The 24,663-nt window shown below is 46.9% G+C and overlaps 1 protein-coding gene across 1 annotated transcript; it reads left to right on the top strand.

Moving 5' to 3' along the window:
* The first annotated feature begins 6,789 nt into the window (after positions 1-6,789).
* LOC123408226 (disease resistance protein RGA2-like) lies at positions 6,790-8,958 on the top strand. Its single transcript, XM_045101383.1, has 5 exons — positions 6,790-6,864; positions 6,971-8,198; positions 8,283-8,407; positions 8,606-8,787; positions 8,904-8,958. Exons 2-5 carry the CDS (start codon positions 6,998-7,000, stop codon positions 8,956-8,958), a joined length of 1,563 nt encoding a protein of 520 aa, XP_044957318.1. The 5' UTR covers positions 6,790-6,864; positions 6,971-6,997.
* The last annotated feature ends 15,705 nt before the right edge of the window (positions 8,959-24,663 follow it).

Here is a 24,663-nt window from a genome sequence, read left to right as displayed (position 1 = left end):
AAATTCCAACCCAAATCGTCCATTTCTCTTCTTCTTCCTCTCGTTCTCCTGCCCGGCGCGGCACAACGACGAACTCGACAACGCCATCAGGCTGCCCGACGTCCTGCTCACCGCCGCCTGCCGTCCTCCTCGCCGTCGCCGTCGTCCTCCTCGCCGCCGCCGTCCTCCTCGCTGCGCCCCGCCCTCATCGCCGCACGCCGCCGTCCTCCTCGCCGCGCGCCGTCGAGACCTCCGGCCGGTAAGCCCCCCGCCCCCTCCTCCCCAACACTCCGGCCAGTAGAAGAAAAGAAGAAAAAGGAGAAGAAAATAAGAAAAAGGAGAAGAAAAGGAGAAGAAAAGAAGAGGAGGAGAGGAGAAGAAGAGGAAAAATAGAAGAAGAAAATAAGAAAAAGGAGAAGAAAAGAAGAAAAAGGGAAGAAAGGAAGAAAAAGGGGAAGAAAGGAAGAAAAAGGAGAAGAAAAGAAGAAAAAGGAGAAGAAAGGAAGAAAAAGGAGAAGATAAGAAGAAAAAGGAGAAGAAAAGAAGAAAAATAAAAATATTTTATTTGTTATTTAATTCCTATTGTTATTAGGTTTGTGCTAGATTATTAGGGTTAGTAATATTTAGAATTAGGTTAGGGTTACAAGAAGAAGAAATATGAACAAAAATAAGAAAATAAGATTAGGAAAAATGAAAATAAGAAGAGGAGGAGAAGAAAAGAAGAAAAAGGAGAATAAGAAGAGGAGGAGAGGAGAAGAAGAGGAAAATAGAAGAAGAGGAGAAGTAGAAGAAGAGAAAAAAATTAGAAGAGGAGGAGAGGAGAAGTAGAAGAAGAGAAGAGGAGAAGTAGTACAAGAAGAGGAGAAGTAGAAGTAGAAGAAGAAGTAGAAGAAGAGGAGACATATTGTATAGTGTCATTTAATTTTGCTATTGTATAGTGTGTATGCTTAATTTTGCTATTGTATAGTGTATATGCTTAAGTGTTAATAGTGTTTCTTAGATTATTGCTTAATTTTGCTATTGTATATGCTTAAGTGTTAATAGTTTAATTTTGCTATTGTATATGCTTAAGTGTTAATAGTTTATTTTTAGCAAGAAAATTAATAGAACTAGTTTATTTTTTAGTTCATTTTACGATGCCTATCCCGCATCCTCGTCGTCGACTCGGCGGAGGACACCTGCTTGATCAAAGGGGCCCTGTCCGGGACTGGGCTCCGCCCGGCTGGTATTGGGAGGTGCTACCTTCCGGGGGGCGTAGGTTGGTGAGGAGCCAGCCCGTCGTTGACCCGATCCTTGTTTGGTGGCGGTCGCGTGGGCCAGTGAGGGTGCCGAGGCTTCCGGACACCGCAGAGGTGGTACGTCACCGTGTCAGCGAGGAGGATGAGCACGTCCGTCGCTACATGGTTGCGTTGGAGGGCAGGTTCGAGCATACCTGGCAGGTTCTTCGGGGATCTCACTGGAGCTATGATCCTGTGATGGTTCCTTCTCTTTGGGTGTCCACCGCCCGTGCCAATACCCGTCGGGCGCTACAGTTCTAGATGTATCAGTGATGCTATATGTATGATAGTATTCAAGGAGTATTAGTGATAATATTCGACGATGTACGGACAAAAGTGATGATGTAATAGCTTATAATTGAATGCATGCTAATTTGAATACTACTTTATTTTACGATTTGGTTTTTCTTATTGAATGCTCAAATTGGAAAAGTACTCCTACTTTGAATACTATGCAGAAATCTAGGAGTCCCGGGTGGAGCCACGACCCGGGGCTTAAGTTGTTTTGGAACGGAGTTCCTGATAGAATAATTATTTTTTGGTACAAAGGTTAAGAGAATCTGTTTTTTGCAGAACTATGGATCCACATATCAGGAACCTCGAAGAGGAAGAACTTCTTGAAGATATAATCAAAGACGGCCTCGACGTTGAACCAGCTGAATCTCCGTCGTCATATCTAAACCAGGACGTTGGGATGGAGGTCGAGCGACACGAATATGAAGCCGATGGGGCAGGAGATAGGTCCAATGACGGAGAAGGTGATAGCTCCACTGATGGAGAAGCCGGTGAAGAAATAATAAAGTCTGGCGAGGTATACATATGAAGTTCGACAATCACTTGTAATATGTGAAAAATATTGGAGATAGCTCAATATTGTATACATATACATTCATTTGACGAATGTTTCTCCCTCTTAGGCCTCCACATCGAGCAAAACTACGAAGCGAGGCTCGACTAGAAAGTTGGATGCACGGACGCATTACACCTTTGAGGTGATATTTCCTACGGGCGAACCCAGCTTCCTAAGAATGCTGCTGACACATTCAAGAAGCAATGCGGAGTTCTCGTTAGGGATCACGTCCCGGTCAGCGTTCGGGAGTGGAACAAGCGCAAAGGGGCAGCCGATAGTGACTATGTCGCCAAAAGGTACAAAGATAATCTTTGGAATGATCTCATGTCACATTTCAACCTGCCAGAATGTGAGAATGAAGACGCCGCCGACAAACTGAGGGCCAAAGTCAAGCAGTGGACTCTGAAGAAGATGGCCGAACTATTCCGTAGCTGGAAGAAGAAGCTATGGAAAAACTATCTGAAGACAAAGAAAGTGCCAGTATTCGAGGGGTATCTAGCTAAGCAGGCGAATCACTGGAAGGCATTTCAAGAGTACAAGGAGTCAGAAGATGCCCAGGCATTATCAGAAAAGAACAAGATAAATGCCTACAAGAAGAAATATCACCACAAGCTGGGGCCAGGGGGCTATGAGACTGCCATCCCAAAGTGGGATAAGAAGAGCAAGATCTGATAGATAAATGCATCGTACCTGAACCACTTCGTGATGAGTGGGAATTGAGAGCAAGGGTTCCTTGCGCATGGTGGGTCGTACGACGAAAAAACAGGGGACCTCATCTGCAATGACGGTCTTAGGATACCCAGGGAGAATTGGAAAAGGATAGTGAAAGAAATTAAGGAGGGAAAAAGAAAGTTCACTGCAGATAGAGATAAAGATTTGCTCACACTGGTCCTCGGCAATGACGAACATGGAGGACGAACGCGAGGCTTCGGTCCTTCTTACCCGTGGTGGCTTGGGTTTGCCAGAGACCAAGACACTTACAGAAGCCGAGAGAGAGCAAAGAAGCGGCAGCAGGATGAGGAGAATGACAAGTTCAACCAGTTGCTTGCCAGGATTAACGAGCAACAAAAGAAGATTGATGAGCTTAGAGGAGTACCGCGCCAGGAAGATCCTGCACTTGATATTACCGGCGCCCCATCTAAGCGAAAAAGCAGCGTGGCTGAATCTGAGGCCCCGCCCGACGATGCACGAAGAATGATAGAGGGCGGTCCCGGCTACCCCGTGGATGGAATCAAGGAGTCAACATCATGTGAACTCCATCAGAAATTTAGGAACATATCCATGAAGGTGGCTGTCGGACAAGCTTTACCTTCTGGCCCTGATGCACGCTGGCATGGCCGTGAGATTCCAGCTGGCTTTGCTAAAGTCGGGGTGGATGAAATCATGACGGGGTTTAATGATATGGAGCTCGACATAGCTGGACCCGAAGATGAGAGGACACTCGGAGAAGTATTGGGTGGAGTCATACTATGGGACAAGAACTACATCAAGCTTCCAAGCTCGGCCCCTAGGACAACACCGCCTCCGAGTCGTCGCAGGTCACCTACACCTCCATTACCTCCAAGCCCTCCACATGACGTCGGCCAGCACAACACGAGTCCATCTCGATCACTGCCGCCGGACTTGGGTCGTCCGTCTCCGCCGCCGCCCGCACAGGATACTAAGCGGAAGCGTGCCAGCAAGAACGCTCCGTCGATGATTTCTAAGCGACGGAGCTCCCCAAAGCGCAAACTGTCGCCCCTCCCAAAGGTACCTCATGCTAATCTTCCTATCAGACCTTATGATCGTACCCCCGAGGAAAACGCCAGGATAGCAAAGGAACAACATGATGCGCAGATGAAAAAGAAGGAACCCGAGCCCCGCCCGGAATACACCGAGAAGCAAATAGCATGGGCAAAAGACTTCATAACCCTTCCATCACAGTATGACTTACACTATAAGCCTGATGACTATACACGCACATTGCAGAAGGAAGTGAAAAAGAGCAGCTCACGTGCAAGTGCAAGTGGGAGCAAATCAAGTTCAACTACAAGCAAGAAAAAATCAGACGTTCCCCAGCTTGGACAACAGGCCAAACAGTCGATCCCACCCCTCAAGGTGTTAACCGAGAATGTTACCCCTCCGGTGCAGGGGCAAGCTTTTGAAAGAGCAAAGGAGTTGGCGGCTGAATGTGGTATCTCGGTTGAAGATTTGCTGGCTTCCCGAGACGACAAGATACCCAAGGCTGTGGTAGCCCCTAAGCCACAGTTTGTCATGGGAGAGCCTTTGGTCAGCAAAGATGATCTCCCAACAAATATGCGTTACTTGCATAAATGGTACTTAAGTGAATCAAAGAATGGGAGAACGATGATCGTGCTGAGTGTCCCACGGGAGTACTACGGCCGCTCCGAAGAAATCCATATCGACTTTGATGAACTCTTCCAGATGTACAATGGCGACGCCCTCGACAAATCGCTTATGAGTTGCTATTGTGTGTAAGTTTTTCAATTCGTTGTCTACATATAACTTGTTTAGTTATTTCAATTCATTGTCTATATATAACTTGTACTCTATTATGCAGAATGAAGATTCTGGATTGTAAAAGTAAAAGCATCCTAAATATTGGGTTTATTGACCCAGATAAAATACATATAGCGACGCTAACTGATAAACCCAAGGATACGGAGGAAAACCTTCTAAGGTTTCTAATCGATCAAAATTTCTGTGACCACATACTGTTTCCATACAACTTCAGGTGAGGGTCTTTACTCTGTTGTGTCCATTCACTTATAAGTGTAATTGATAAGTTACTGACATATATATATATATATATATATATATATATATACATATATATATATATATATACATGTGCAGCTTCCATTGGATTCTGTTGGACATTCAAATTGATAAGGGAAGAGTTGATGCCTTCGACCCATTATCGAGACCCTTGGAACAGTTCCAAAGCCTGCAGGACATGCTCCAAGGGTAATTTTAATCATTCTTGCGCTCTATCGGTCTCTTCGATGATTTTCTGATATATCAATTAATGAAAACCTTAGCAAATCATTATACTTGTCGGGCAGGGTTTGGAAGCGGTTCAAGTGCGTGACTCCCGGTAAATTTCCTGAGAAGCTGACCTTTAGAGCGGCTCAGGTAAGTAGTAGTATGATATACTTCTATTAATTTTCAATACATTTATGATGCTAGATTATTATTTTGATTATATATATTCTATTCTCGTAAAGTGCGACCAGCAGCCACGGGGAACGCATCTATGCGGATACTATGTTTGCGAGACCATTCGCACGTTTACCTGTGAGCTCAAGGATCACAGATTCGACGTAAGCAATGAACATTCACACCTCTATTTTTACCCGTCATTCTTTGTTATCATGATTGATATTCATATTCATCTCCTCTTCTTATATAGCACACGGCCATGAGGACGAAGGTCCTACCAGAGCAACGCGTGATTGCTGTTGCAGAGGAGCTTGCGGGATTTCTGAGGACGGAAGCTATAGAAGACAAAGGACGATTTAGTAGCTAAGGGCCATTACTGATGTTCGTCCATGTAATCGAATAGACGGGCTCTAGTCCCGATAATTCAGATCTCCATATAATTGTATATATATGATCGCTTGTAAGATAAGTTAATCTTATATATATATATATGCATAATTATTTCTATTTAAATTATATGAAAACTAATTCCCGAACACCAAACGAGGCATCACGTTAATCTCCCGAACACCTAAACCCTAAAACCCAAAAATAATTTCATTCAAAAAAAACCCAAAAACCAGCAAAATCTGAAAATCTTTAGTCCCGGTCCGTGTAATGAACCGGGACTAAAGGACCTGCCCCTGGGGCGCTACGAGGCGCCCACGTGGGGCACCTTTAGTCCCGGCTTGTAAGAGGGCCGGGACGAAAGGTTAGGCCTTTAATCCCGCCCCTTTAGTCCCGTTGGTGAACCGGGACTAAAGCCCCTTACGGGCCGGGGCTAAAGGCCCGTCCCCACTAGTGGAGGTGAGCCTCATAAAAAGAAGAAAGGTAAGGCAGCAATAGAAATCCCCATACGTTTGGTTTACACAAAACTATTTGTGAAAACAGAACATACCAAGCAAAATTAAGGTGTTTCTGTTGGTAGATGCTCAAACCATCCATGGCAGACTATCCAAAATCTTTCCACCACTAATTATTCAGGAATTCCTATATACTCCTAACATCCTGAAATTAGAAAAGTAGTTCCTTCCGAAATTCAACAAGAACCAGATCTTGTATATCCTTTTCATGGACATGGAATTTGTGCATACAAATGCGCGCAGTCAGGGACTGCAAACAAGGCATCCTGGGGCCAGAAGTTTTCTTTTATTATGTGGCATTGTTCGTATAAAGAAGCAAACCTTCAGTGCTGAGATAACATAACCGTATACAAATGGTTACATTATTAATCCAAACGAACTTTAAAAGCAGTGACTCTGCAGGCAAAGAGTCCTGCTGCATCAACTTTATTCGTTTCTTGGTCCTTTCATCAAAGGAAGGCAGAAAAGTAAACTAGTAATGCAAGTTTAGTATCTCTTCTTTCCCCCCTTCTACTCCTTTTCTCTTCTTTCTTTTGCGGTCGCCTCTCTCTGTCAGCTGCATGCAGGTGCCTTTACTTCTCTTTTCACCAACGGCAGCATCCCATTCTTGGGTCTGTTTTCAGCCTTGGCGAGAAAGTTCCACAGCAGGGAGGCGACGGCGCATTGGATCTGAGCGAGTTCGGGTGTTGCTGAGGTGCGTGCATTCTCTCCTCCATTCTTGGGTGTGTTTTGTTCTTCGGTTGTTCCTGGTCTGCCAGTGCTGAATCTCTCTTCCCCTCTTTCATATGCACATGCTGCAGTTTCTTCTTCCTCCGATCTGCAAGATCATGGCCGAATCACTGCTTCTCCCTGTGGTGGAAGGCCTGGCCGGCAAGGCCGCAGACGCGCTCGTCCAGACCGTGACCCGCATGTGTGGCCTCGACGAAGACCGACAAACGCTGGAGCGCCATCTGCTAGCCGTCCAGTGCAAGCTGGCCAACGCGGAGGAAAGGAGCCAGACAAATGCCTACCTCAGGAGCTGGATGGAGAAGCTCAAGGCTGTTGCCTACGAGGCCGACGATGTCCTCGACGACTTCCAGTACGAGGCGCTGCGCCGCAAAGCCCAGATCGGCAAGTCCACTTCCCGCAAGGTACTCAGCTACGTCACGTGCCGCAGCCCGCTGCTCTTCCGTTTTGCCATGAGCAGGAAGCTCAAGGGAGTCCTCGAGAAGATCAAGGAGCTGGTTGAGGAGATGAACATGTTTGGCCTTGAGAATTCTGGCAATCGGGAGGGGCCTCAACTTCCTTGGCGGCAGACACACTCCAAACTGGACGAGTCTACCAACATCTTTGGAAGAGATGATGACAAGGAGGGGGTGGTGAAGCTGCTGCTAGACCAACAAGATCAGCAGAACGTGCAGGTGCTGCCCATCTTCGGTATGGGAGGTCTTGGCAAGACAACACTTGCTAAGATGGTGTACAATGACCAAGATGTCCAGCAACATTTCCAGTTGAAGATGTGGCACTGCGTGTCAGACAATTTTGATGTTATTGCTATTGTGAAATCCATCATTGAATTGGCTACAAATGAAAGATGTGACCTGTCTGACAACATCGAGCTATTGCAGAAGAAACTTGATGGAACCATTGGCCGGAAAAGATTTTTACTTGTTCTTGATGATGTGTGGAATGAAGAGAAGAGGATGTGGGACGATGAACTGAGGCCACTATTATGTTCTGTTGGTGGACCAGGAAGTGTTATATTGGTCACGTGTCGTAGCAAGCAAGTTGCATCTATAATGTGCACCATTAAACCCCATGAGCTAGCATTTTTGGGTGAAGAAGATTCATGGGAATTGTTTTCGAAGAAAGCATTTAGCAATGGTGTCGAGCAGCAAGCAGAGTTAGTTGCCATCGGAAGAAAGATTGTGAACAAATGCGGAGGTTTGCCTCTTGCACTGAAGACAATGGGTGGATTGCTGAGTTCGAAGCAGCAAGTACAGGAGTGGAAGGCCATTGAAGAAACTAACATTGGGGATAATGTTGGAGGCAAATATGAGGTCATGCCCATACTAAAGCTAAGCTTCAAACACCTATCATCCGAAATGAAGCAATGTTTTGCGTTCTGTGCAGTTTTTCCCAAGGATTATGAGATGCAGAAGGATATGTTGATCCAATTATGGATGGCAAATGACTTTATTCGAGAAGAGGGAATGATGGACTTAACAGAGAAAGGAGAATTGATTTTCCATGAATTGGTTTGGAGGTCCTTCCTGCAAGATACGAAAATGCTAGTCAACCCTGATTTTTATTCTGGTCGCATAGAATATGATACAATAGTTTGTAAAATGCATGACTTAATGCATGACTTAGCCAGAGATGTTAGCAACGAATGTGCCACCATAGAAGAATTGATTGAACATAAAGCATTGGTAAAACATGTCTGTCATCTGCAGATGTCAAAGGTTGAATTGGAAAATATTTCTGGGTTGTTCGATGGCAAAGCACCTCTCCGCACTTTGTTAGCTCCTTCAAGGATATACCAGGATTTTAACCGGCTGCCACATGTATCATTACGAGCATTGCATTGGCAGAGTATGTACGCCAATTTCAAGGTCGTAAATGCAAAACATTTACGGTTTCTAGACCTATCCTATTGTAGCACCAATGCTACATTGCTTGATTCAATATGTCTATTGTATAACTTGCAAACGTTGAGGCTCAATCATTGCTATGAACTATTGCTGTTACCAGAAGACATGATGATGGGCCTGAGAAAGCTCATACATCTTTATCTTTTTGGATGTGAGTTGAGGCGGATGCCTCGAAAGATTGGTCAACTGAACAACCTTCGAACACTAACAACATTTATTGTGGACACTAGAGATGGTTGTGGCATTGAGGAGCTCAAAGACTTGCGACACCTTAGCAACAGGTTGGAACTGTACAACTTGAGAAAAATAAAGAGTGTCGAGCATGCAAAAGAAGCCAAACTCCAGCAAAAGCAAAATCTGACTGAGTTGTTGTTTTGTTGGGGCCGTGATAAACATGCCAGTCCCGAAAACGAGGATGAAGTGTTACAGCATCTAGAACCTCATAGGAAGATCCAAATTTTGGAGTTATATGGATATGCTGGCCTAGAAACGCCACAATGGATGAGAGATCCTCAAATGCTTCAGTGTTTAAGAAAACTCATAATTACCAAGTGGACAAGGTGTAAGAATATACCTGTAGTATGGCTGTCACCTTCACTGGAGTTCTTATATTTGGCGACCATGCATGAACTGAAGACATTATGTGATAACCTTTGCATAGAAGGTGGAGGACGCAGTTTCCCTCTACAGATTTTCCCAAAGTTGAAGAAGATGATCTTGGATGATCTACGTAATCTAGAGGGGTGGGCAGAAAACAGTGCAGGAATGGCTATTGATAGCTTAGTAATATTCCCGGTGCTGGAAGTGCTACAAATCAGGCAGTGTCCTAAGCTTGCAAGTTTTCCATCCAGCCCCGTTCTCAAAGACCTGATGGTAACGGGAGAGAATTTGGCAATCACCTCAAACCTGGAGGAAACCCCACTGGATATTCCAATGTTGCCTACATCCCTTGAAAGTTTGTGGTTTGAATGCTTCCGATGTTTGATGGCGCTGCCTTCGAACCTTGGAGATCTGACAAAGTTGAGGGACCTAGGAGTGAACAGCTGCACTGGCCTGAAGGCGTTACCTGATGGAATGGATGGCCTCACTTCTCTTCGGAAATTGACGATCACTGATTCTCCGGCCATAGAGGGATTCCCGGGTGGTCTCCTTCAGCGGTTACCAGCCCTCCACTACCTGCACATAAATGGTTGCCCCGAGTTGGAAAGACGATGCAGAGAAGGTGGGGAGTATTTCCCCCACTTGGTCCCTATCTCAAGTAAAACCATTGGAGCAGAATTAGAATTCACAATTGGAGAAGAATTCGAATTCAAGATAGCACCAGAAGCAGAATCCAGCGGAAAGAAGTTTCTAAGAAGGCTCCTCCCCTCATGTGCTCACTCCAAGTCTGGTGATAACTGAGGTGCGTATGCCACAATTTCTTTCCTCATGTTATTATGGTTTAGTTAACTATCTTTCCTTGTGCTATATTCTAGTATAATTCATAGTTTTAAATAGCCCGCTATTTCAGCAGGCCGGGTGCCGCTAAATGGTATCATGTACAAATATGCCGCTATAGCTCCGCTATAGCTGATTTAGAGGCTCGCCGCTATTTGCCGTAGCCCGCTATTTAAAACATTGGTATAATTTAAGTAACTCCCAACTGATTACTTTTTTTCGTTTTATAGGATCTGCTGATTCTGAAATCTTTTGATCTTGGGTCTCGATGCCACATTCTGTACACACTTTTTGGACAAGTATATTCCTTTTTTTTGGACAAGTATATCTCGTTGTTTACTCCTCTGTGCTCGTCCGAACGATCGTCAAAATTAGCATAAAGAGGTAACTTTCAATCCATTGACATCTCTAGTACTTCCTGCTAGTGTCAGTGTTAATCTGTTGTTGTGCATCAGTAGTATTTCAAATCCTAATCCAGTGACATATCTAGTACTTCCTGCTAGTTCCTAGTGTTAATCTTCTTGCTCCAGCTGGAGACGTCGATTCCTTGCAGTTGTGGTTTTGCAAATTGATAATGATAATTATCTGTGCTCACATCAACTTAGCTCAGTACTTAACCTAGCTAAACCTCTCTTCTACTTCATAAATCAATACCAAATTGCTTTGATGACACTACCTAGTCTGACACGATGACAAAATGCTTTCATCATCTTCGATTTGCCTCTCATTTCTCTGTAACCGTCAGGTAAATTAGTTATCAGACTAGATACTGATTTACCATCAATTATCTTGCTTTGAACTCCTGTCAGAATTCAGATATCACTGTTTGATGATAGAGCGGGTGGATGATATGCTGACAATATTCGGGTATAATACAACGCTAATGTGATGAATCAATGTACCTGCAGGTTGGAATTTTTAAAAGCATCCGCAAAATGAAGGAAGCAAATGCCATGCCCATCAAGGAAAGTCAGAACTCCATCGTCGCGGCATGAGATGAGTGTTGTCTGAAAGTAGATGCAACAATCGGAACTAGATCATGCTGTGGCCGTCGTCGCATTCCCTACAATTTTCCTCTACGTGTGCGTGTCAGTGCAAACAAACATGTCAATCCAATTTCTTTTTTTTTTTTTGATTTTGTCAATCCAATTTCTCTACATGTAGACGTCAGTGCAGACAGATATGTCAATCAAACTTATAAACTGCCCCTTGGCTCTCAGAGGATCGAAGCTCATGTCTGTGTGCCTGGTAATCTGACATGTGAGTGAGAGCGTTTGTGTGTGTTGGCACAGCCTTGTCGTCGTTGTGCATTGGTGTGGCTGAGGCCTGGATATATAGGAGGCGTGCGTGGTGTGTGGGCGGGTGTATACATCGCAGGCGCTTTTTTTTCTAATGGAGACATAAGATTTGCCTCATTCATTAAATAAGAGAGAAGAGTTACATAATGTTACAAAGCCTTCCAAAAACGGCATGTTAATTACTCGTGGATTACAATAGACCCTGATTTTTTTGCGGCTGCGGTGACCCAAAGTTTAGCCTCGTCGACGATAGCTCTTGGGAGAATTGGGGACGGTGCACTCTTATTAGGGAAAACACCAGCATTTCTTTCGTTACAAATCGTTCAAGAGACGAGCATCGTGAGGAAGGCCAAGGCTTTTCTGTTGGGGTTATGCATGCCAGTACACCTGTCCCACCATTTTATGACGGACCTCTCCTGATGCCAGAACTCAGTGTTCATATGGTCTAGACCGTACTTTTGGATGACGAGGTTCCAGAGCCGGGTGGTGAAAGCGGCACTTGTAGAAAAGGTTGCGCCCGTTTCCATTTCCCTTTTGCAAAGAGGGCATAACCCACAGTTCGCCCATCCTCGTTTCTTGAGGCGATCGGTCGTCCAGATATGGTTCTGCAAAGCAAGCCATGCGAAGAATTTGACTTTAGGTGGTACCCAAGCCTTCCAAACCATAAGGTCCATGGGCGACAAAGTCAGACCGAGGAATTGGGCCTTATAGGCGGTGCTTGCAGAGTAAACCCCGTCATTAGCTTGCTTCCAAACAATGTCATCTTCCATGTGATTGTCCAGAGTGACCTCGCTCACAAGCATCCAGAGGATGAAGAATTGGCATATGTGTGCAGCGGAGACAGTGAAGTCGTTGCCAATCTTAGAGATCCAGGCATTTCTAGTAAGAGCCTTCGAACCTTCCAGTTCTTCCTCTTAGAGGCTTCGAAGATTAGAGGGGCGATGCCCTTTGGTTTCCTCCCTAGAAGCCACACGGAGTCCCAAAAAGGTGTTTTGGCATCATTGGCCATCAAGATGGTCGTCGAGACATAGAAGAAATCGAGGTCTTCCACGGTACAAGGGTTACCAAGGCCCACCCAAAGCTTATGCGGCTCCTTCCACCCATACCAAGGCCAACGAAGGCGAAGAGCACGGGCGAACTTGTCAGTGTTGAGGACATCAAGGCCGCCATAATCCTTGGGGCGGCACAGAAGATCCCAGTTTACCTTGCACCTGGCCCCAATAGTCTTGTTTGAACCTGACCCGAGGAAAGCTCTCTCAAGCTTGTTGAGGTTTTCCAAGGAAGATGCAGGGACGATGAGTGGTGTGATGGCACACACCGCTTGAAAGGTGATGACGGATCCGACAAGGGTCTGCGACTGGTGTTGGTGATGTTTTGTCCGTCCCAGGTGGTCAACTTGTTCGCCGCCTTGTCCATGAGGTATTGGAAATCAACCCTTTTGAGCTGCCAGACGGAAAGTGGGAGACCCAAATATTTCAGTGGAAACGAAGTTCTGCCCACCGACACTCCGCCTAGAATATGCTCCAAGTTGATGTTTGAGCAGCGAATAGGAACGACAGAGATCTTGTGGAAGTTGGTGCAAAGACCCGTGACGTCGCTGAAGCCTCTGAGGATTTCGGAAACGTTATCAATATCTCGTTTGATCGGCGTCATGAAAACTGCAGCATCGTCCGCATATAAGGATGTTCTCATCATGGCGCCCAGCTCACGTATCTTGTGCAGGACTCCTTTCCGTGTTGTCGGGTCCAGGATGTGGTGAAGGGGGTCGATGGTGTTAAGCATGTTTGTACATATGTAGGTCCGGGTTTGTACGTCGTACCTATAGTGTCTATTCCCTTCTGTATTTACCTCTTTCTTGGGACACAAGACACTGCTCGCACCCCTTGTACCTATATATGTGCATGTTGCACGATCAATGAGAATTATCGATGCACAAATCCCTCTCTCCAAAACTAACATGGTATCAGATACCGTATCGATCCTACCCTAGCTTCCGCAACCCTAGCCGCCGCCTCGGGCCGCCGCCGCCCCACGCCACCGCCATCACCTCCCCCGCCGATGCCTGCCCTCTCCCTTGCAGTCGCGCCATCTCCCTGCCGCTGCATTGCCTCTGCCGTGCCGCCGCTCCCAGTGCCGCATTGCCTCTGCCGTGCCGCCGCTCCCGGCGCCGCATGACACCCCGCGTCATGCCGCCGCCATCCACCGCCGCGCCATCTCTCCCGCCTCGCGCCACCCCTCCCAGCCGCCGCGTTGTCTCTCCTGCCGCGCTTCCGCCCTCAGCCGCCGTGCCGCTTCCCTAAGCCGCGCCGCCGCTACCCTCCTCTTCCCTCGCGCTGCCACCATGCCAATCGCCTCATCCCACACCAACCCCTTTGCCGGTCCCGATCCTGCCGCCATCCGCGACATCAACATCAAGGAGAGCGTCCCCATGATTCTCGACGCCACCAACTCCATGTACTACATGTGGAAAACCTACTTCTCGCTTCTCTTCCGCGAGGAGAATCTTGTGGATCACATCGATGGCACCGTCGACTCGCGCTATGGGAGATGATCCTGAGTGGATCACGATCAAAGCCACACTCATCTGGTGGTTCTTCACCACCATCTCCAAGGACCTGTTCTACACGGTCGTAAGCGATGGTGATGACGCTCGCACCGTGTGGGACAAGCTCAACAGACTCTTCACTAACAACAAGCTTGAACGTGGTGTTATTCTGCAGCAGGAATTTTTTTCCTGTCATCAGGATGATCAGTCCATCGAGGATTACTGCCGCCGCCGCAAGCAACTGTCGGATGAGCTCCGCGACATCGGCGCCAAGGTTGATGACGACCTTCTTCTCAGCATGCTCACCGTCGGCCTCAGCAAGGACTTCAGCAACGCTGTCGGCAACCTCACCTTGATATCGAACCCCTCCTTCCCCAAGTTTGTGGCATAGTTGAAGTTGGAGGAACGCCGGATAAAAGGCGTGAAGAAGCGCGTGCAGCACCAGGCTCTCGCCGCCGTCAACTCCCATGGCACATCGTCACACCCAGCCCCGCCACTGCCACGACAATAGCAGCCGCCCCACCCGGCTCCGGGGTTCTACCCCCTCCCGCCCATGGCTCCCGCTCCTCCAGCTGCACCTCAACAACAACAACAGGCGATGGGCGGCACGACAATCGCCGTGGGGGTGGCCGCAAGCAGCAGCAGCAACCAGGGGGCGGTTCAGCGCCCGAGGGGGCACCTCGTCATCACCAGCCCTCCCCGCCCTCGAACTATGGCACCAATCCATGGGCCTGGCACCGCACCTCATGTCGCGCCCTACCCGGCCCTCCCTGCATCGCCGGCTCCCGGTGGCTACGACGCCCACGCGCCACCTTACGGCGGATTCTACCCATCCCAGGTGCCGCCTCCGTGGGACCCCTCCCTCCTCGCCGCCCTACACTCTTCACCGACACCTGGGAACTACGATGGTGGCGGTGACTGGTACATGGACTCGGGGGTCACTGCTCATATGACCTCTCATCCTGGTAACCTCATATCTGCTACTCCCGTCTCTACACCCACATGCATCACCGTCGGCAACGGTGCTTCCTTACACATCACAGACGTCGGTCATACGTCTTTTCCGTCTACTTCCACTCCCATTAGCATGTGTAATGTCCTTGTTTCTCCTGACTTAGTCTCAAACCTTTGTTCAGTTCGTTGTCTTGCTCGTGAGAATCCACTTACTGTAGAAGTTGACGTTGTTTGTTTTTCTGTGAAGGAGGCCCGTACACGGATGGTTCTTCACCAATGTGATAGCCCCGAGGATCTCTACCCGGTGCATCCCTCCACCTCCACCACCGCCACCCGTCCAGCCGTCCTCGTCGCCAGTGTTGACCTCTGGCACGCACGCCTTGGTCATCCCAACTCCACAGTTTTACTTCAGATTCTTCAGAGTTTTTCTTTCTCTTGTAATAAGGTCGACGATCATTCTTGTGAGGCATGCCGTCTCGGCAAGCATGTTCGTCATCCCTTTAGCGAGTCTACAACTATTTCCACCTTTTCTGTTTCAGTTATTGCATCGTCCCCTGTTGCTAGCAACACGGGCTATCTATATTATTTGGTAATATTGGATGATTTCTCTCATTACGTGTGGACATTTCCTCTTCGTCGTAAATCCGACGCCCTCGCCACACTCACCGCCTTTTATTCCTATGTCACCACACAGTTCGGTCGTCCTATTCTCGCTTTGCAAACTGATAACGGAAAAGAGTTTGACAACACCCTCGTTCGAAACCTCCTTGCGTCTCACGGCACTGTCTTCCGTCTTACTTGTCCCTACACCTCTCAGCAAAACGGTCGTGATGAGCGCGTCATTCGCACTCTCAACGACTATGTCCGCACGTTGATCTTCCACTCCAACGTGCCACCTCGGTTCTGGCCGGATGCTCTTGCCACCGCTAGCCTCCTCATTAACATCCGCCCGTGTCGCCCTCGCTGGAACTATGCTCCCCACCAACTCCTCTTTGGTGCGGCTCCATCCTATGATGGTCTTCGCATCTTTGGGTGTCTCTGTTATCCTAGGACCGCGTCCACCACCCCGCATAAACTCGCTCCCCGATCTGTTCCTTGAATCTTTCTTGGTTACCCTCCAAACACCAAAGGTTACCGATGCTATGATCCAGTGTCCCATCGTGTCTATACCTCGTGGCACGTTTACTTTGATGAGTTCGTGTTCCCATTTCAGCAGGTACCGTCACCGCCCGCGCTCCCCGTGGCATCTTCTGTGGCTTGGCTCGCCCCTGCCACCACCTCTGGCGAGCCACCCGCCTCGCCGCCACATACCATCACGGCCCCGGCTACGCCTGCCTCCTCTGGGGGTCCGACTGCCCCGGGACCGGCTGTTCCCTCCCGCGGCACCGCTGGCAAGGCTGTCCCCCTGGACGCCCCCCGTTGTCGCCCCCTCGGGTGCCTCTGATGCCACAGGCGCTTCGTCCGCGCCCTCGGAGCCCGGCTCGACATCTACCTCGTCGGTCTCCCTTTCGGCTCTGACTGTCGCGCATGCACCTCTCACCGGTGCAGTAACTCGGGCTCAGACTGGGACTTTTTGTCCTAGCACGTGCTACTTCAATGCCAAGTATGCCTGTACCGCGACTACCTCGGCGTCTACCTCGACTCTGTCGCCACTGCCCACCTCTGTTCGTGCAGCCCTTCGGGATCCGAACTGGCTAGCTGCGATGCATGAGGAATTCGACGCCCTACAACGCAATCGTACGTGGCAGCTTGTCCCACGGCCCCCCTATGCCAATGTCATTACTGGCAAGTGGGTGTTTCGCCACAAGACTCGTCCTGACGGTTTCTCGAGTGCTATAAGGCGCGTTGGTGGTTTGTGGCTTCCGACAGTGCGCCGGTCTGGACTTCACTGACACCTTCGCCCCGGTTGTCAAACCGGGCAAGATTCGCGCAGTGCTCCAGCTTGCTGCTTCTCGTGCTTGGCCAGTTCACCAGCTTGACGTGTCCAATGCTTTCTTGCATGGACGTCTCGACGAGCAGGTGTTCCGTCAGCAGCCTACTAGTTTCGTCGACGCCACTTCTCCGGACCACGTATGCCTGCTCTCCCGTTCCCTTTATGGGTTGAAGCAGGCTCCTCGGGCTTGGTACCAGCGGATTGCGGCCTTCCTTCAACACCAGGGCTTCCGGTCCACACGGTCTGATGCCTCCCTGTTTGTTTATCGCTAGGGAGCCGCCACTACGTACCTCCTCCTGTACGTCGACGACATCATCTTGACTGCATCATCGCCAACACTCCTGCAGCAGATTACCGCTCGTCTTGGCACTGAGTTCGCCCTCAAGGACTTGGGGGCTCTCCACTACCTCCTCGACATCAAGGTTGTTCATACTACCTTTGGTTTCTTTCTGCATCAACAAAAGTATGTCCACGTGCTGCTGGAGCAAGAAGGCATGCTTAACTACAAGCCCGCTATGCCTGTTGACACGAAGGCGAAGGTGTCCACCGTCGAGGGATCTCCGGCGTCCGACGCCTCCTTCTATCGCTCCATCGTCGGTGCTCTTCAGTACCTCACACTGACGCGGCTAGATATACAGTATGATGTTCATGCGGTGTCAATATATATCAATGAAACCGAACACAATTGACTGTAATATAATAAAGTTGTGAGTATTGTTTATCGTACTTCAATTTTTTTATGTCCCGGTTTTTGCCTGTCTCATGGGTCGTCTAGCGAATGAACTCGCAAACATAGTATCCACATAAATTTTTTCCATGTTCCTGCCTCAAGCACTTTACGAGAACAGAGTTCAATCAAAAACATAATCAAGAATGATAATGGTATTGAAACCAGAATAAAGAGATGCGCGGATCTAGCTAGTAGTTACTTCCAAACACCCCGAGCCTTGGCGGTGAACCGTTTCCAAGCCATGCCAAGAAAAGGAATGAATAAAGGAGTTCTATATTAATTCCTTGCTATCAGGAAATAAACGAAAAGTTGCCGATATAGTGCCATAATGATTGAAATTACCTCTGGAGGCATTCCTACATGTTCGCCCATTCAGCGAGGGGTGTGCATTTCGGGTCCATGACTTTTACTTGTCCCTCGTCAGGTCCAATGATTAACAGAATATAGTGGAACCTGCGCACGCATAACGAGTCAATTATACACTTATAATAACATCGAGTAAGCTAAAATGGAATGTGTGTAGTAACACCCGCTTGAAGTTGTAAGGAAATAGTATTTCCCTTTTGGTACCGGAAAACCTTAACCCTTGTACCAAGTTATTCTCTGTCTCGCGGGGATTCGCTGCGAGACTTTGGTGATGAATGAAATATGGGTCAATGAACCCAATGTCATAGATTTGTCCTCTTTTGCATTCGAGAATCTTCATTCTGCAAAATTAATATAGTGATGAGTAAGATTATACATGCAAGAACGAGCTGAGTAAGACTTCATGACATAAATTAATAATACTTACAAACAATAGGCAGTGATGATAGATTTGTCGAGGGTGTCTTGTTTGTATAATTGAAATAATTCGTCGAATTCAATCATTATCACGCATTCTCCATGCCCGCAATGCTCGTCTTTGTATGCACAATATATCCAGTTTAGCTGTTCAGCACATGCTCGCATGTACCAGCCATGCAATTTTCGCATTTTTGTTGGTAGCTCGTTGACTAACAAAGGTTTGACGAGAGGAGCCCCATACCGGTACACGTATGTTACGGTAGTGAATTCCTGCATATGGTTTAAGTACTCATCAATAGACATGCCATCAGCCTTGGCCGCTTCTCCATATTGTGCAACAAACTCCGGATCGATACCAGCTGTTTCATTATTCCTCTGCTCGACCGCAGCTCCGCTCGAGCACACCTTTGTATCGGAATACACTTTGAGCGGGGGACATGATTGGTTTTTCTGTTATCCGAGCTGGGCAACTGATTAACCGCTGGATGTACCACTCTTCAACTGCTGCTTTTTTGCGTGAGCCGACTTGAGAATAGAGCGTTTATAGTCTGCTGACAATGGTGGCAGGGGATCTGCAAGGGTTTTCAACATTTTCACACACGCGGCGTGATCTTCTAGGGTGACCAGGAACTCTGGCTCTTTTGGCTTCTTCTTGTTAGCCATCCATTTTTTATGCTGGGCGTCGGCCCTCTTAATATTGTCCTCTCCAGTATAGTCCCAAGGTATCTTCTCCATATCCTTATGAGGTACTTTTGGGAGGGGCGACAACTTACGTTTCGGTGATCGGAACCCCTTTCTGCCGCCACTATTAGTGGTGATACGTTTCCACTTTTTGCTCTGATCCTCAGTGGACGGAGACGGCTGATGCGGTGGTGGAGACGGTTGCACTGGAGACTGGTGAGGCGGCGAAGACGAGGGTTGCGCTGGAGACTAGTGAGTGATACGTCTCCAACGTATCTATAATTTTTGATCGTTCCATGCTATTATATTATCAACTTTGGATGTTTTACATGTATGAATATGCTATTTTATATTATTTTTGGGAGTAACCTATTGACCTAGAGCCAGTGCCAGTTCCTGTTTTTTCCCTTGTTTTTGACCTTTTTCAGATAGGAATATCAAACGGAGTCCAAACAGAATAAAACTTTCGCCGTGATTTTTTATGGAAAATATCAAAAATACCAGAAGAAAAAGATACCACAGGGGAGTCCCGAGGAAGCCACGAGCCAGGGAGGCGTGCCCACCCCCCTAGGCGCGCTTGGGGGGCTCGTGACTCCCTCATGGCCCCTCCTGACTTGTTCTCGATGCCTTCTGGTCTTATAAATACAGAAACCTCCAGAAATAAACCTAGATCAGGAGTTCCGCCGCCGCAAGCCTGTGTAGCCACCAAAAACCAATTGGGAGCCCGTTCCAGCACCCTGCCAGAGGGGGAATCCATCTCCGGTGGCCATCTTCATCATCCCGGAGATCTCCATGATGAGGAGGGAGTAGTTCTCCCTCGGTGCTGAGGGTATGTACCAGTAGCTATGTGTTTGATCTCTCTCTCTCTCTCTCTCGTGTTCTTGAGATGTCATGATCTCGATGTACCGTGGGCTTTGCTACTATAGTTGCATCCTATGATGTTGTTCCCCCTCTCCCTTTTTGTAATGAATTGAGTTTCCCCTTTGAAGTTATCTTATCGGATTGAGTCTTTAAGAACACTTGATGTATGTCTTGCACGTGTGTATCTGTGGTGACAATGGGATATTCATGTGAGTACTTGATGTATGTTTTGGTGATCAACTTGCGGGTTTCGTGACATCAGGAACCTATGCATATGGGTTGGCACACGTTTTGACTCTCCGATAGAAAATTTGGGGCACTCTTTGAAGTTCTATGTGTTGGTTGAATAGATGATTCTGAGATTGTGTGATGCATATCATATAATCATGCCCACGGATACTTGAGGTGACAATGGAGTATCTAGGTGACGTTAGGGTCTTGGTTGATGTGTGTCTTAAGGTGTTATTCTAGTACGAACTCTAGGATAGATTGAACGGAAATAATAGCTTCGTGTTATTTTACTACGGACTCTTGAATAGATCGATCAGAAAGAATAACTTTGTGGTGGTTTCGTACCTGACAATAATCTCTTCGTTTGTTCTCCACTATTAGTGACTTTGGAGTGAGTCTTCGTTGCATGTTGAGGGCTAGTTATATGATCCAATTATGTTATCATTGTTGAGAGAACTTCACTAGTGAAAGTATGAACCCTAGGCCTTGTTTCCACGCATTTCAATACCGTTCGTGCTCACTTTTATTATTCATTACCTTGCTGTTTTTATAATTTCAGATTACAAAAACCTATATCTACTATCCATATTGCACTTGTATCAGCATCTCTTCGTCGAACTAGTGCACCTATACAACTTACCATTGTATTGGGGACACAACAGACTCTTTGTTATTTGGTTGTAGGGTTGCTTGTGAGAGACCATCTTCATCCTACGCCTCCCGCGGATTGATAAACCTTAGGTCACCCACTTGAGGGAAAATTGCTACTGTCCTACAAACCCGTGCACTTGGAGGCCCAACAACGATTACAAGGAGAAGGTTGCGTAGTAGACATCAAGCTCTTTTCTGGCGCCATTGCCGGGGAGGTTAGCGCTTGAAGGTATATCTTTAGATCTTGCAATTGAATCTTTTAGTTTCTTGTTTTATCACTAGTTTAGTTTATTAATAGAAAACTACAAAAAATGGAATTAAGGTTGCCTCATATGCTTCATCTTTTTAATGTCTTTCGTGAAAATGATGGGAAGGAAAATTGTGCTCATGTGCTAGAAGAAGAATTACATAGAATGCTTGGCATAAAATATGTGAATGATGAGCATGATTGCAATGTTGTTAGTATGAATTCTTTAAATACCCATGATGCTAATGATATGCAAAGCCACAAGATTGGGGATGCTATGTTTGATGAAGATGATCTTTTTAGTTCCCCCACTTTGAATGATCAAATTTATTATGATGAAAGCATGCCCCCTATTTATGATGATTATTGTGATGATACTTATGCTATAAAGAAGAAATATGATAAAACTTATCAAAATTATGAGTACCCTTTTACTGAACATTACTCTTTTAATGTGGAAACAATTCGTAGTGTTCAAGTCTTTTACGATACTCCCACTACTATTGATGAGAATAAATTTCCTTATGTCGAGAGTAGTAAAATTTCTATGCTTGTAGATCATGAAAAGAATGCTTTAGGTGCTGGTGATATTGTTGAATTCATTCATGATGATACTGAAAATTATTATGAGAGAGGATCATATGCTTCTACATATTGCAATAATATCAAGCTTCCTCTCCATGTGTTGAAACTTTTGAAGCCATGCTTGTTTTAGCTTCCTATGCTAGTTGATTTTTGCTCCAATAAATTGTTTGATCACAAAATCCCTATGCATAGGAAGAGGTTTAGACTTAAATGTGCTAGTCATATGCTCCATGATGCTTCCATTATGTTTCAATCCTTATCGTTATGTGAGCATAATTGAAATCATCATGCCTAGCTTGAAAGGCATTAAAGAAAAGTGCTTGTTGGGAGACAACCCAATCTGTATCCTTAATTTTTGTGTGTGTGTTCACATGATTAAGATACTGTATTAATCATGTTTAATTGCCTTAGTTTCAACAAAGTGCCAAGTAAAGCCTTTATGATTAGTTTGGGTGATAGTTGTTTGATCATGCTGAAAAAGAAAAAAACTTTGCGCTCGCGAAATAATTTGTAATTTCTATCCAGAGAGTGCTTTTAGGTTGATTCTTTTTGCGTCAGATTGATATACAAATTGCCTTAATTTTCATTATTTTTCAGAATTTTTGGAAGTGCAGTAGTATGGTTATCATTCATATCATTATAGACTGAACTGTTTTTGACAGATTCTGTTTTCAATGCATAGTTTGCTTGTCTTGGTGTTTCCATAGATTATATTGAGTAATATAAATTGTGGAAATAGTAAGATACAGTAGGCATTGTGTGAAAATAATTATTAGTATTGTTTTGACAGTACCCAAGTGATTGATTTTCTCGTTATCATACTAACCCATATCACGAAGTTCCGTTAAGTTTTGTGTTGTGAAGTTTTCAAGTTTTGGGTAGAGTTTCGATGGACTATGGAACAAGGAGTGGCAAGAGCCTAAGCTTGGGGATAACCAAGGCACCCCAAAGACATATTCAAGGACACCAAAGAGCCTAAGCTTGGGGATGCCCCGGGAAGGCATCCCCTCTTTCGTCTTCAACCCATCGGTAACTTTACTTGGGGCTATATTTTTATTCACCACATGATATGTGTTTTGCTTGGAGCATCATTTTATTTTATTAGTACTTTCTTGCTGTTATTTAGATTAATGTTTTTCATCATGTAGTTCAATAAAAATGTCAAGCATAGGCTTTACCATGCTTAATTTGCAAGTTTAGTAGTTGCTGTTCCAAAACAGAAAGTTTGCTTGTAGTGCAAACATTCCATAGAATGTTCTGTATGTCAGAATTACTTGAAATTTGGACACAATATGCTCTTATAAATTCTATACAGCATGGAATGTTTTCAGATTTTTTGGAGTTAATTAAGTATGGATCTTGCTGCATTCTTCACCAGAGGAACGACAATAGCGGGCCTCCGATGCGATCCACCAGAGGAGAAACCATCGCCGCCTCCCGGCTGATCTAAACCCGACTCGCCTCTTCGACAGCGCGCATACCCTCGGGATGGGACCGGATCGACCTTGGCAGGCCACTCCAGGGGATGATCCGGCTTGCCCGCAGCCACCTCAGCCAACGGAGGCCCGTGCGACCCGTTTCCAGACACCACGGGATCACTTATCGAATCACGTGGATAACGTGCTCGCGGCAACCCGCCACCTGGAGTCTTTCCCAATTTATAGAAACTCCCCGGCTAAAGTGGAGGCGAGAAACGCCATCGAAATGCTAAAACGGCGGTGGTCCAACATGCACAATATTCGCATAGCCGTGACTGGTTACACTCCACGCCCCAGGCAAGTCACACCAGGAGTCGCCATGATGACCCGCCTGCGGTGACCAGCGAGGAACGGCGTCTGCCACAGACCAACCCGCCCAGGATGCCCGATACACGAGCTCAAGATCTTGTGGATGCGGCGCGAGCCACCCGCTTGATGGAGACGACAGCTGCGGCAGGTCAAGGCTATCCGGCTTACACCCAGCCTCCTCCCGCATCGACCGATACAGGCGACAGGCATGTTGGGGTGCCCTGTCTAACGCCCGCCCTCCGCAACAAGCGTATGCCAAAGGATTTCAAAGGATCGATAAAGGTACCCAATTACACACCAGATCTCGAGCCAAGGTCGTGGATCGAGAGTTACGAGCTTCCAATGGATATGCTCGATGTGAATGAGGCGGTGTGCGCCAAGTATTTCACCATGATGCTCGAAGGAACGACACGCACATGGTTGAAAAACCTGCCGCCCAATTCCATCAACACCTGGGCTGAGTTGAAGGAACATTTCATAAAACATTTCTGAGGAACCTATAAACGCCCAATGACCATCGTTGACCTGCAACACTGTGTCTAACACCCGGATGAGTCGGCCCATCAATGGATGCGGCGGGTTGCAGAGGACATCCATTCATCGGATGACATCTCGGCGGCTCAGGCAGTGCTAATCCTAGAGAAGAATTGTCATTACGAGCCTTTGGTGCTGAAGCTCGGGCGTCTCAAGCGTAAGGTGTAGGACATGGGTGAGTTGATGGACACCCTGACCAGGTACGCCGAGTCAGACGACACTAAAGACCCCGGGGAAAACGACGACAAGGTTAGCACCGCCAGGAGAGGCGAGTCGTCAAAAAGGCCACTCCCAATTCCAAGGGCGGAACAACCAAAACCACGCGGGACAAAGTAAAAGGAGACAGCAGGAAGGCGCCACAGACTTCGTCGCTAACACCAACGCCGACAACGGGAACCAGCGCCAGAAGAAACGGGGCTTCAGCGGGAAGAAACCACGCAACTATTACCAGATGCTCAAAGGCCCTTGTCCACAGCACGCCACCGCTGAAGGGCCGTCTACTCATTCCTGGGAGGATTGCTATGTGATGCAGGAATTCCGAGCTGAGGCACTCAAGAAAGGTCAAGGAGGTGACCAAGGAGGACGTCAGGAACCGTTCGG

Source organism: Hordeum vulgare, chromosome 7H, assembly GCF_904849725.1.
Source record: "Hordeum vulgare subsp. vulgare chromosome 7H, MorexV3_pseudomolecules_assembly, whole genome shotgun sequence".
Taxonomy (NCBI): domain Eukaryota; kingdom Viridiplantae; phylum Streptophyta; class Magnoliopsida; order Poales; family Poaceae; genus Hordeum; species Hordeum vulgare.
This window is presented reverse-complemented; position numbering and strand designations above follow the sequence as displayed.

Coding starts and splice junctions, on each gene's coding strand:
- LOC123408226 (XM_045101383.1), top strand. CDS start 6,998: ATGGCCGAATCACTGCTTCTCCCTGTGGTGGAAGGCCTGGCCGGCAAG. Junction 8,199..8,282: donor CATTGGGGATAATGTTGGAG/GCAAATATGAGG, acceptor CGTTCTGTGCAG/TTTTTCCCAAGGATTATGAG. Junction 8,408..8,605: donor AATTGATTTTCCATGAATTG/GTTTGGAGGTCC, acceptor TGTCATCTGCAG/ATGTCAAAGGTTGAATTGGA.